We start from the raw sequence: 14,271 nt of genomic DNA on the forward strand, positions 1-14,271 counted from the left end.
CAGTTTCCCCGAAACTGACCCCACTTTCCTCCAGATACTGACCCCACCTTTCCCGATACTGACCCCACTTTCCCTCCGATACTGACCCCACTTTCCCCAAAACTGACCCCACTTTGCTCCCAATACTGACCCCACTTTCCTCCCGAGACTGACCCCACTTTCCACCCGATACTGACCCCACTTTCCCCCCGATTCTGACCCAACTATCCCCGATACTGACCCCACTATCCCCGAGACTGACCCCACTTTCCCCGATACTGACTCCACTTTCCCCAAAACTGACCCCACTTTCCTCCCGATACTGACCCCACTTTCTCCCCGATACTGACCCCACTTACCCCCCGATACTGACCCACTTTCCCCGATACTGACCCCACTATCCCCGATACTGACCCCACTTTCCCCCGATACTGACCCCTCTTTCCTCCCGATACTGACCCCACTTTCCACCCGATACTGACCCCACTTTCCCCGAAACAGACCCCATTTTCCTCCAGATACTGACACCACTTTCCTCCCGAGACTGACCCCACTTTCCCCCCGATACTGACCCCACTTTCCCCCCGATTCTGACCCAACTATCCCCGATACTGACCCCACTATCCCCGATACTGACCCCACTATCCCCGATACTGACCCCACTTTCCCCCGATACTGACCCCACTTTCCCCGATACCGACCCCACTTTCCCCCCGATACTGACCTCATTTCCCCCGCGTCTGACCCCACTATCCCTGATACTGACCCCACTATCCCCGATATTTACCCCAATATCCCCGATACTGACCCCACTTTCCCTGATACTGACCCCACTTTCGTTCCAATACTGACCCCACTTTCCCCCGACACTGACCAAAACTTTACCCCTGATACTGACCCCACTTTCCCCGATACTGACCCCACTTGCCCCGATACTGACCCCACTTGCCCCGATACTGACCCCACTTTCCCCCCGATACTGACCCTACTCTCCGCGATACTGACCACACTTGCCCTGATACTGACCACACTTTCCCCCCGATATTGACCCCACTTCCCCCAATACTGACCCCACTTTCCCACCGATACTGACACCACTTTACCCCTGATACTGACCCCACTTTCCCCGACATTGACCCTACTTTTCCCGATACTGACCACACTTTCCCCCGATACTGACCCCACTTTCCCCAAAACTGGCCCCACTTTCCCCCAGATACTGACCCCACTTTCCCCGATACTGACCCCACTTTCCCCGATACAGACCCCACTTTCCTCCCGATACTGACCCCACTTTCCTCCCGAGACTGACCCCACGTTCCCCCCGATACTGACCCCACTTTCCCCAAAACTGGCCCCACTTTCCCCCAGATACTGACCCCACTTTCCCCGATACTGACCCCACTTTCCCCGATACAGACCCCACTTTCTGACAATACTGACCCCACTTTCCCCGATACTGACCCCACTTTCCCCAAAACTGACCCCACTTTCCTCCCGATACTGACCCCACTTTCTCCCCGATACTGATCCCACTTTCCCAAAAAACTGACCCCACTTTCCTCAAAACTGACCCCACTTTCCTCCAGATAATGACCCCAGTTTCCCCGAAACTGACCCCACTTTCCTCCAGATACTGACCCCTCCTTTCCCGATACTGACCCCACTTTCCCTCCGATACTGACCCCACTTTCCCCAAAACTGACCCCACTTTGCTCCCAATACTGACCCCACTTTCCTCCCGAGACTGACCCCACTTTCCCCCCGATACTGACCCCACTTTCCCCCCGATTCTGACCCAACTATCCCCGATACTGACCCCACAATCCCCGAGACTGACCCCACTTTCCCCGATACTGACCCCACTTTCTGCCGATACTGATCCCACTTTCCCCGATACTGACCCCACTTTCCCTGAAACTGACCACACTTTCCCCGATACTGGCTCCACTTTTCCCCGATACTGACCCCACTTTCCCCGATACTGACCCCACTATCCCCGATACTTACCCCACTATCCCCGATACTGACCCCACTTTCCCCGATACTGACCACACTTTCCCACGATACTGACCCCTCTTTCCCCCGATACTGACCCCACTATTCCCGATACTGACCACACTTTCCCACGATACTGACCCCACTTTCCCCGACACTGACCCCACTTTCCCAGATACTGACCCCACTTTCCCCAAAAGTGACCCCACTTTCCTCTCGATACTGACCCCACTTTCCCCCCGATACTGACCCCACTTTCCCCGAAACTTACCCCACTTTGCTCCCGATACTGACCCCACTTTCCTCCCGAGACTGACCCCACTTTCCCCCCGATACTGACCTCACTTTCCCCCCGATTCTGACCCAACTGTCCCCGATACTGACCCCACTATCCCCGATACTGACCCCACTATCCCCGATACTGACCCCACTATCCCACGATACTGACCCCACTTTCCGCCTGATTCTGACCCAACTATCCCCGATACTGACCCCACTATCCCCGATACTGACCCCACTATCCCCGATACTGACCCCACTTTCCCACGATACTGACCCCACTTTCACCCGATACTGACCCCACTTTCCCCGATACCGACCCCACTTTCCCCCCGATACTGACCTCACTTTCCCCTGATTCTGACCCCACTATCCCCGATACTGACCCCACTATCCCCGATATTTACCCCAATATCCCCGATACTGACCCCACTTTCCCTGATACTGACCCCACTTTCGTTCCAATACTGACCCCACTTTCCCCCGATACTGACCCCTCTTTCCTCGCGATACTGACCCCACTTTCCCCCCCGACAGTGACCCCACTTTCCCCGAAACTGACCCCACATTCCTCCAGGTACTGACCCCACTTTTCCCGATACTGACCCCACTTTCCCCCTGATACTGACCCACTTTCCCTGATACTGACCCCACTATCCCCGACACTGACCCCACTTTCCCCCGATACTGACCCCTCTTTCCTCCCGATACTGACCCCACTTTCCACCCGATACTGACCCCACTTTCCCCGAAACAGACCCCATTTTCATCCAGATACTGACCCCACTTTCCCCCCGATACTGACCCCACTTTCCTCCAGGTACTGACCCCACTTTTCCCGATACTGACCCCACTTCCCCCCCGATACTAACACCACTTTCCCCGATACTGACCCCACTTTCCCCCGATACTGACCCCACTTTCCCCGAAACTGACCCCACTTTTCCCGATACTGACCCCACTTCCCCCCGATACTAACACCACTTTCCCCGATACTGACCCCACTTTCCCCCGATACTGACCCCACTATCCCCGATACTGACCTCATTTCCCCCGATTCTGACCCCACTATCCCCGATACTGACCCCACTATCCCCGATATTTACCCCAATATCCCTGATACTGACCCCACTTTCCTTGATACTGACCCCACTTTCGTTCCAATACTGACCCCACTTTCCCCTGATACTGACCAAAGCTTTACCCCTGATACTGACCTACTTTCCCCGATACTGACCCCACTTGCCCCGATACTGACCCCACTTGCCCCGATACTGACCCCACTTTCCCCCCGATACTGACCCTACTGTCCGCGATACTGATCCCACTTGCCCCGATACTGACCCCACTTTCCCACCGATACTGACCCCACTTTCCCCCGATACTGACCCCACTTTCCCCAAAACTGGCCCCACTTTCCAACCGAAAAATGACCCCACTTTCCCCGATACTGACCCCACTTTCCCCGATACAGACCCCACTTTCTGCCGATACTGACCCCACTTTCCCCGATACTGACCCCACTTTCCCCGAAACTGACCCCACTTTCCTCCAGGTACTGAGCCCACTTTTCCCGATACTGACCCCACTTTCCCCGAAACAAACCCCATTTTCCTCCAGATACTGACCCCACTTTCCCCCCGATACTGACCCCACTTTCCCCCCGATACTGACCCCACTTTCCCCGAAACAAACCCCATTTTCCTCCAGATACTGACCCCACTTTCCCCCCAATACTAACCCCACTTCCCCTGATACTGACCCCACTTTCCCCCCGATAGTGACCCCACTTTCCCCCCGATTCTGACCCCACTATCCCTGATTCTGACCCCACTATCCCCGATACTTACCCCACTATCCCCGATACTGACCCCACTTTCCCTGATACTGACCCCACTTTCATTCCGATACTGACCCCACTTTCCGCCGATACTGACCCCACTTTCCCCCTGATACTGACCCCACTTTCCCTGATACTGACCCCACTTTCATTCCAATACTGACCCCACTTTCCCCGATACTGACCCCACTTTCCCCCCGATACTGACCCCACTTTCCCCGAAACTGACCCCACTTTCCTCCCGATACTGACCCCACTTTCCTCCCGAGACTGACCCCACTTTCCCCCCGATACTGACCCGACTTTCCCCCCGATTCTGACCCTACTATCCCCGATACTGACCCGACTATCCCCGATACTGACCCCACTTTCCCACGATACTGACCCCACTTTCCCCGATACCGACCCCACTTTCCCCCCGATACTGACCTCACTTTCCCCCTGATACTGACCCCACTTTCCCCGATACTGACCCCACTTGCCCCGATACTGACCCCACTTGCCCCGATACTGACCCCACTTTCCCCCCGATACTGACCCCACTTTCCCCTGGTACTGACCCCACTTTCCCTGATACTGACCCCACTTCCCCCGATACTGACCCCACTTTACCCCTGATACTGACCCCACTTCCCCCGATACTGACCCCACTTTCCCCCTGATACTGACCCCACTTCCCCTGATACTGACCCCACTTTCACCCTGATACTGACCCCACTTTCCCTGATACTGACCCCACTTTCCCCCCGATACTGACCCCACTTTCCCGATACTGAACCCACTTGCCCCGATACTGACCCCACTTTCCCCCGATACTGACCCCACTTTCCCCCTGATACTGACCCAACTTTCCCCGACACTGACCCCACTTTCTCCAAAACTGACCCCACTTTCCTTCAGATACTGACCCCACTTTCGCCGATACTGACCCCACTTTCCCCGATACTGACCCCACTTTCTGCCGATACTGACCCCACTTTCCCCGATACTGACCCCACTTTCTGCCGATACTGACCCCACTTTCCCCCGATACTGACACCACTTTCCCCCGATACTGACCCCACTTTCCCCCCGATACTGACCCCGCTTTCCCCCGATACTGACCCCACTTTCCCCCTGATACTGACCCAACTTTCCCCCCGATACTGACCCCACTTTCCCCGATACTGACCCCACTTTCCCCCTGATACTGACAGAAGATTCTCCAGTATTAAAATGTGGATAATTCAATCACTGCTAACTGACGTTATTGCAATGCTCAGCCATTAGTATTGACTCTTGTACCATAAATTGTTCGCTTCCGCGTTCTGTTTTCTTCTCTTCCGAAGGTGCTGACTCTTGCTGGATTCGGGATCCATGGAGACCAGAGCCCTCAGTGCATCGCCCCTGAGACATTCATCATGTCTGAGCCAACACATGAGAGTCAGCAGAATATTCATGTCAAGGACATCATAACCGAGCCTGATACTGATCGATCCTATTGTCCACACAAACGCACACACATGTACACACACACACACACACACACACACAAGCACGTTCACACACGTGCACTCACACTTGCGCACACTCACACACGCACACATGCACACTCACTCACACATGCACACTCACACTCGCACACTCACACATGCACATGCACACTCACACATGCACATGCACACACGCACACTCACACATGCACACTCACACATGCACACTCGCACATGCACTCTCACTCATGTGTGCACGCACACGCACACTCACACTCACACACGCACACTCACACAAACACACTCACACTCACACTCACACATGCACACTCACACACGCATACTCACACATGCACACACATGCACACTCACACACTCACACTCAGACTCACACACACACATGCACACTCACACACGCATACTCACACATGCACACACATGCACACTCACACACGCATACTCACACATGCACACACATGCACACTCATACACGCACACTCACACTCACCCACGCACATTAACACTCACACATGCACACTCACACATGCACTCACACACACTCACACACGCACGCACTCACACATGCACACTCACACATGCACTCACACACACGCACGCACTCACACACGCACACTCACACGCATGCACACACATCATAAAAGGCCATATAAGGAGTGGCGAGCGGTGGCCATGGGCAGTGTGGGGGTGTAACACGGCAAGGTACTGCGTGAGCTGCTGCAGGAGGGCGTTGGCAGCGAAGAGTGACGTCATCAAGGTCCAAGGCGGTGATTGGAGCATGGACATATATAGCAGGAGTGGCGAGGTCGGGTGAAGGAGTGGCGAGAGAATGTAGAAAGATGTGATTGGGGCTCAGGAGAGGCGCGAGTTCGGGGCCAGAAGAGGCGAGGGCCCAGGGGCAGCACGGACCAGCCCACACTGCGATATGTGCGCGCACTGGGTCCGTGCAGCAGAGCTCGTCTCCAGTTGTCTTAGTTAACCCTTGCCACTGGACCAAGACCTAGCTCTGTCAAGCCCGTGTGGTGGCTGGTGTGCAACGGTCACCCCACATTAAATAAATCCACGCACAGGCATCTTCCACCCTTCAGGATGGAGTTCGGGATCTGGAATATTAGATCCTTCATTGAAACACCTGGGAACTCATCCCTTTTTGGCGTGGAAGCAAGTCATCCTCAGTTCGAGGGACCGCCTATGATGATGATGATGATGATGCACACACACACATGTACACACATATATAAGCACACAAAATCGTATACACACAAACACGTACACCCATATGCACATACAAGTGCACACTCATACACACACAGGTGCACTTTTCTTCCTGACTGAGTGTCTAGTCTGAAATGTTGACCTGTCACATGTTTTACAGATGCTGCTGCACCTACGATGCATTTCCTTGTGGCTGACTCTTAACCAGGGGATCCTGCGGCTTATTCTCAGACTCCCATTGAAACCCAGCCATGCTGAGCTCACTTGGGACCGAGCAGTGATTGACCTGTAACCTTGCTGGTCTGCCTGGCTTGGTGCAACATGTTGTAATGTATTTAACCTGGAGGCTGGGGAGCTGGCTGAAATTGGTGAAAATACTGGGTGCAGAATAAATGGATTTAATATCAGCTCCCCCCTTAAATAGGCACCACCCAATGCCAAGGAGCAATTCACGCACAATACTAAATTATCCTAAAACAGTTTGCACCATTGAATTTCCTTGTGTTCCATTTACAGAATGAAGAAGCCTTAGAAAATAAATGTGAAATGTGAGAAAAGGGCATTGTAAATTAATTTGAAACATTTCTCCCAATTATTCAATTAGTGCTTGGGAAACTCCCCATTTTGATAGCTGTGGGCAGGAATTCAATGATACCATGTGAGGCCAAATTCTCAGCCACAAAATGCCTGCCTCAGACTGTCTCTAACCAATATAACTCCCTGCCGAAACCTCTCCGCCTCTCTTTCTTCCTTCAAGTCTCTCCTTAAAACCAACCTCTCTGACCAAGCTTTTGGTCACCTGCGCTAATTTCTACTTCTGCGGCTCGGTGTCAAATTTTTCATCTCATAACACTCCTATGAAGCGCCCTGGGACGTTTCACTACGTTAAAAGTGCTATATAAATACAAGTTGTTGTTGTTGTTGTCTATGAAGCACAGCCTTGGTCTTCCTCACCTCTTGCTCCACCATCATCATCATCGGCAGTCCCTAGAAATCGAGGAAGACTTGTCTCCACTCTAAAAGTGAGTTCTCAGGTGACTGAACAGTCCAATACGGGAATTACAGTCTCTGTCACAGGTGGGACAGACAGTGGTTGAGGGAAAGGGTGGGTGGGACTGGTTTGCCGCACGCTCCTTCCGCTGCCTGCGCTTGGTTTCTGCATGCTCTTGGCGACAAGACTCGAGGTGCTCAGCGCCCTCCCGGATGCTCTTCCTCCACTTAGGGCGCTCTTGGGCCAGGGACTCCCAGGTGTCAGTGGGGATGTCGCACTTTATCAGGGAGGCTTTGAGGATGTCCTTGTAACGTTTCCTCTACCCACCTGGGGCACGCTTACCGTGTAGGAGTTCCGAGTAGAGCGCTTGCTTTGGGAGTCTCGTGTTGGGCATGCGGACGATATATCTCTGTACGCAAGGCCATGTAAGGTATTCTAGCTTTGAGGATGAGAGTTCTGAAATCGAGGCGTTGCCTAACCGGGGGCCAAACTTGCTCAAACCATCGCAGTCGTCGTTCTGTGACTACTGTCCATACATTTTGCAAAGTCCAAATGGGAGTAAACAGCGATTCTTTCTTGGCCTATGCCCCTGGTTAATATCAAATGCACACAGTCACGTAGATTTGACTCTGGTGCGCTAATGGCATGGAGATATCTGTCAGTGCAACTTCAACGTGCTTTGAGTGGATTATTTGATGTTTAATTCCCTCAGGGATCATCTTGCAGTAAGACAGAGGCTGGTATTACATCACGTTCTGGCTGCCATCAGTCTGTGTATGAAATATCTCTTCAGTTGATGTAAGAAGCTTTCGGAATCTTTGTGCTGTGAAGTCCGTGTTTGGAATATTTAAAGACCCCGGGACCTGTGCCTTTTTATCACCGTGGGTGCATCGGGTTTCTGGTGATGTTCTCTGTGACATAATTGGCAGCACTCAGGAGAATGCAAAGCAAGAGGTGAGGCCTATTGCCATGACCCACCTATTGCCGTGACCCATCTATTGCCATACCACACCTATTGCCGTACCACACCTATTGCTGTGCTCCGTGTTCCCATTGTTACGATGTTACTATCAGTTCCCCATGATTAGCAGTGTGGGTCCTGCGAGGAAGCGTGTGCATGTGGCTACCAAGTGAGGGCAGGGTATCCAGCTGAGATGGCCTCACTGTTGAATAGCCCGGCATCAACACATAGTGCAGATAATAAATTGTGATGGTTGGGTGACTGGCACCTGTGGAGCAGCATAGGGCTTAATTCAGGGTCCTGGGGAGAAAAGGATGGAGAATCTCCCATTCAACTGCCCTCTGTTTTTACATATATAATATATACAAAAGTAAAATACTGCGGATGCTGGAATCTGAAATAAAAACAGCGAACGCTGGAAATCTCAGCGGGTCGGGCAGCGTCTGTGGAGAGAGAAACAGATTTAACGTTTCGGGTCGATCGTCAGAACTGGCGAATGTTCGACAAGAGCACATTCTTAAGGAGCACTGAATGGGGGAGGGGAGGAAAGATCAAAGGTCTGTGATAGGGTGGAAGGCAGGAGAGACAAAAGGGATGATGGGCCGAATGGAAATGGTTAAGGCAGAAGTTAGAAAAAGGTGAGTCTGGATAGGGTGTGAGTGACGCGATAATTACCATGGGAAACAGAGAGAGAAATATATACATAAGATCGGGGTGGGGTTAATAAAAGGAGGAAAGGAGACAAATATGGGCAGAGGTTATGGTGTGAAATTGTTGACCTTGATGTTGAATGTTTTTACAGTCTGGTTCTTTTCCATTCTGCAGGTACGTGGCTATCATTCATCCGCTGAAACCAAGATTGTCAGCGACAGCCACCAAGATCGTCATTGGAGCAATTTGGGTGGTGGCATTGTCGCTGGCCTTTCCCCAGTGCTATTACTCCAGGACCGAGCAGTTCCCAGGCAGGGTGGTGTGTTACGTGGATTGGCCTGAGAACGAAGAGGATGGCACAAAACATGAAACTACGTAAGTCATCTTTCGATACTGCCTCCTCCGGTCCGTGGGTATCTACGCCCATCCTACTCTGGTTCAGCACCAGACACTTGCCGCATGGGTTACTGGTGGTGTGGGTCTTTGCCATGCCGTGCAGTGGCCTAATACTTTGCCACACCGCACCTGCAGGGTATCTCACCATTAAGTGTTCTTTTGTTGAATCAGGTGCTGTAAAACAATGGTTTAAAATGTGCCCTTGTACTCAGAACTTAAATAAGTCTGCTTCGTATGACCATAGCTCTGCCTGCTTGTTCTCTGTGGTTTGTAGAGATAAAGAACTTCCATTTATATAGCACCATACCACATCTTCGGGATGTCCCAAAGCACTTCATAGCCAATTAATTACTTCCTGAGGTCTACTCATTCCAGGCCAACAGAGTAGACAATATGAACACAGCAAGATCCCACAACTAGCAATGAGATACATTTTCAGTTAATCTAATCTTTGTGGTGTTGATTGAGGGAACAATGTTGGCCAGGATACCAGGACAATTCTCTACTCGGCTTTGAAAAGTGACATTTAGGGCTTAGGACCTCGGTTTAACATCTCATCCAAAAGACGGCACCTCTTGCAGTGCAGCACTCCCTCAGCACTGCACTGGAGAGTCAGTCGAGATTAGGTGCTCAAATCCCTGGAGTGGGACTTGAACCCACAACCTTCTGACTCAGGGGTGAGACAGTGACTGAAGCTGCTGCTAGGACCTTTGAGAAGTGATCCTCAGTGCTCTCTCATTTTATGTCCCTATTTACTGGTCAGAAGTAATCTTGCAGTGAAGATTTTGTGCAGTGTTGTCCCTGTAGTGATCTCTCTCTGAGCAGGAACTGTTGCTACTACCCATTTCAATATGGCTTCACACTCCTTCTGATCTGCTGACTGAAGTGAGGTGCCGTTATTAATACAGCAACAAAGCCTGGTTACACAACTCAACGGCTTAAATAGAGGTTAGTTATCACCTTTCCTTGGAGTTGCTGCTCTTCTCTTACTCCATACTCAAGCAGTTCGGTTCAGCTCAACACTGTTAGCTGGCTCCAAATGTTGCCCACTGCGGAGGGTTCAGAGGACACAAGGCATTCCCATCTCACTGACTGCAAATTACTAATTGTCGGAAGTGCCACTTCGATATTAAACGGAGGCTCCATCTGCCTGTTAAGGTGGATGGAAAAGATCCCATGGGAGCAGCTGAAGAAGGGAAGGGAGTTCTCGCTGGTGTCCTGGCCAACATTCTCCCCCTTCAACCAACAGCACCAAACATTAATTAACTGGTCAGTTATATCATTGCTGTTTGTGGGACCTAAATGTGGACACATTGGCTGATATGCTTTCTGTTAGGTATGTATGTAAACCTCACCAATATGTAAGACTTGCCACCAGGGGGCATACCTGTGGGAGACCTAAGGGTCACCCATGCACCCTGGGCAAGCAGGTATAAAAGGTGATCCACCATGCTGCTTCCTCACTTTGGAGTTACATTAAAGAGACCAAGGTCACAATGGTTTGAGCTTACAACACAGTCTTGTGGAGTTATTCTGAACATAACAATTGGCGACGAGTTACAGATCACAAACTTTCACGCAATAATGGCTGCCATTGGTATTCTTTAGAAATTTGTTGAGGGTGATGATTGGGAAGCCTTCATTGAGCGTCTCGACCAGTACTTCATGGCCAACGATCTGGACAAGGCTGAGATGGCGATCAAGCGCAGGGCGATTCTCCTTACCATATGTGGGTCTTCGATATATGGCATCGTCAAAAATCTGCTGGCACCGGTCAAACCAATGGACAAGACTTGCACAGAACTGTGCACGCTAGTTCAGGAACACCTCAAGCCAAAGGAGAGCATCCTAATGGCCAGGTATCGCTTTTACACGCACCATCGCTCCGAGGACCAGAACGTGGCGAGCTTTGTCGCCGACCTAAAACGCCTTGCGGGACAGTGCGAGTTTGTCGGATCTTTGGGGAAAATGTTGCGGGACTTTTTCGTGCTTGGAATCAGCCACGAGGTCATTCTTCGCAAACTGCTGTCTGCCGAAACCCTAGATCTGAGCAAGGCCATCACGATAGCCCAGGCTTTCATATCCACAAACGACAACACGAAACAGATAACTTCACAGCATCGAAGCTCATCGGCAAGTACTATGCATAAAATAATGCCTTCAGCAGGCAGAACTGTACATGGCAGGGCCTACACGCCTGCAGAGGCCAGGCCTAGGGTGACTCAGAGGCCGCTGTGGGATGTGGCGCTGCGGGGGCAGTCATAGAGCCCATCAATGTCGATTCAAGCACTATGTGTGCAAGGGCTGTGAATCAAAGGGGCACCTCCAACAAATGTGAAAATGATCTCGGGCTCACCACATGGCAGAGTCAGCAGAGGACGACCAATCCAGCGCGGATCAGGCTGAATGAGCAGGAGAGGCCACTCAACCTGAGGATGAAGAGGACGTGTACGGGGTACACACCTTCACCACCAAAAGCCCTCCGATAATGTTAACATTTAAACTTAATGGCATTCCAGTCTCCATGGAATTGGACACGGGGGTGAGTCAATCTATCATGAGCCAGAAGGCTTTTGAGAAACTGTGGGGCAACAAGGCACAGAGGCCAAAACTGAGCCCGATTCACACAACGCTGCGCACTTACACCAAAGAACTCATATCTGTTATCGGCAGTGTGGCAGTGGAAGTATCGTACGATGGAATGGTACATGATTTACCACTATGGATTGTACCAGGCGATGGCCCAACGCTGTTCGGCAGAAGCTGGCTAGGAAAGAACCGATGGAACTGGGACGACATCAAAGCACTGTCTTCGGAGGATGACGCCCTGTGCCCCCAGGTGCTAAACAAATTCTCAGCGTTATTTGAGCCAGGCATCGGCAACTTCACAGGCGCCAAGGTGCAGATCCATCTTGTTCCTGGGGCACGGCCTGTTCATCACAAGGCCCGAGCAGTCCCATATATGATGCGAGAGAAAATCGAGATCGAGCTAGACAGACTTCAACAAGAGGGAATCATATCGCCAGTCAAGTTCAATGAGTGAGCCAGTCCAATCGTGCCGGTGCTAAAGAACGATGGGATGGTCAGAATTTGCGAGGATTACAAGATAACGATCAACCGAGTCTCATTACAGGACCAGTACACACTACCTAAAGCGGAGGACCTATTCGCAACGCTAGCAGGGGGAAGTCATTCACCAAGCTAGATCTAATCTCTGCTTACATGACACAGGAGCTGGCTGAACCGTCAAAGAAATTGCCGTATATCAAAGGACTGTTCATGTACCACAGATGCCCCTTTGGGATTCGCTCGGCTGCGGCCATCTTCCAGAGGTACATAGAGAGTCTGCTGAAATCAGTTCCATGTATCGTGGTGTTCCAAGGCGACATCTTGATCAGTGGTCGCAACACCACCGAACACTTGCATAACCTGGAGGAGGTTCTAAAGCGACTGGACAGAGTGGGACTCAGGCTGAAATGTTCCAAGTGTGTTTTCCTGGCGCCAGAGGTCGAATTTCTGAGGAGAAAAATTGCGGCAGACGGCAACAGACCCACGGACTCCAAGACAGAGGCCATCAAGTACTCACCCAGACCACAGAATGTGATGGAGCTGCGTTCGTTCCTGGGACTCCTCAACTATTTTGGTAACTTTCTACCGGGGTTGAGCACTTTGCTGGAACCCTTGCATTTATTGCTACGCAAGGATGACGACTGGATTTGGGGTAAATCTCACGAGACAACCTTCAATAAAGCCAGAAACCTTGTATTGTATGAACCAAGTTACTTATATTGTATGACCCATGTAAACGTCTAGTACTAGCTTGTGATGCGTTGTCGTACGGGGTCGGTTGTGTGTTACAGCAAGCCAATGTGTCAGGCAAACTGCAACCGGTTGCATATGCATCCAGAAGTTTATCCAAGGCTGAAAGAGCCTACTGTATAGTTGAGAAAGAAGCATTAGCATGTGCATACGGGGTTAAGAAAATGCACCAATACCGAGTTGGTCTCCGGTTCGAGCTCGAAACCGACCACAAACAGCTTACTTCACTGCTCTCAGAAAGCAAAGGTATCAACATCAATGCTTCGGCCCACATCCAAAGATGAGCACTAACATTGTCTGCATATGACTATGTAATCCGCCACAGACCAGGCACTCAGAACTGCGCTGATGCCCTCAGTCGGCTACTAATGCCCACCACCGGGGTGGAAATGGCACAACCCGCAGACTTGCTTCTGGTAACGGATGCTTTTGAGAGCGAAGGGTCACCCGTCATGGCTCGCCAGATCAGGACCTGGACTAGCCAAGACCCAGTGCTATCACTAGTAAAAAGCTGCATCCTTAATGGGAGCTGGTCGGCGGTTCCCGGGGAAATGTAAGATGAAATTAAGCCGTTCCATCGAACTAAGGATGAATTGTCCATCCAATCTGATTGTCTCCTGTGGGGGAATTGCGTAGTTTTGCCACAAAAATG

General features: G+C 51.3%; 1 protein-coding gene across 1 annotated transcript in view; it reads left to right on the forward strand.

Annotated features, from left to right (window-relative positions):
• The window catches only part of LOC139234801 (substance-P receptor-like), a 243,136-nt gene that overhangs the window by 192,252 nt on the left and 36,613 nt on the right, over positions 1-14,271 (forward strand). The window contains exon 2 of the mRNA XM_070865491.1: positions 9,579-9,779. Within this exon, the coding sequence (XP_070721592.1) occupies positions 9,579-9,779 (201 nt within the window). The remainder of the gene's footprint in view (positions 1-9,578; positions 9,780-14,271) is intronic.

Source organism: Pristiophorus japonicus, chromosome 22 (assembly GCF_044704955.1).
Source record: "Pristiophorus japonicus isolate sPriJap1 chromosome 22, sPriJap1.hap1, whole genome shotgun sequence".
In the NCBI taxonomy this organism is placed as follows: Eukaryota; Metazoa; Chordata; class Chondrichthyes; family Pristiophoridae; genus Pristiophorus; species Pristiophorus japonicus.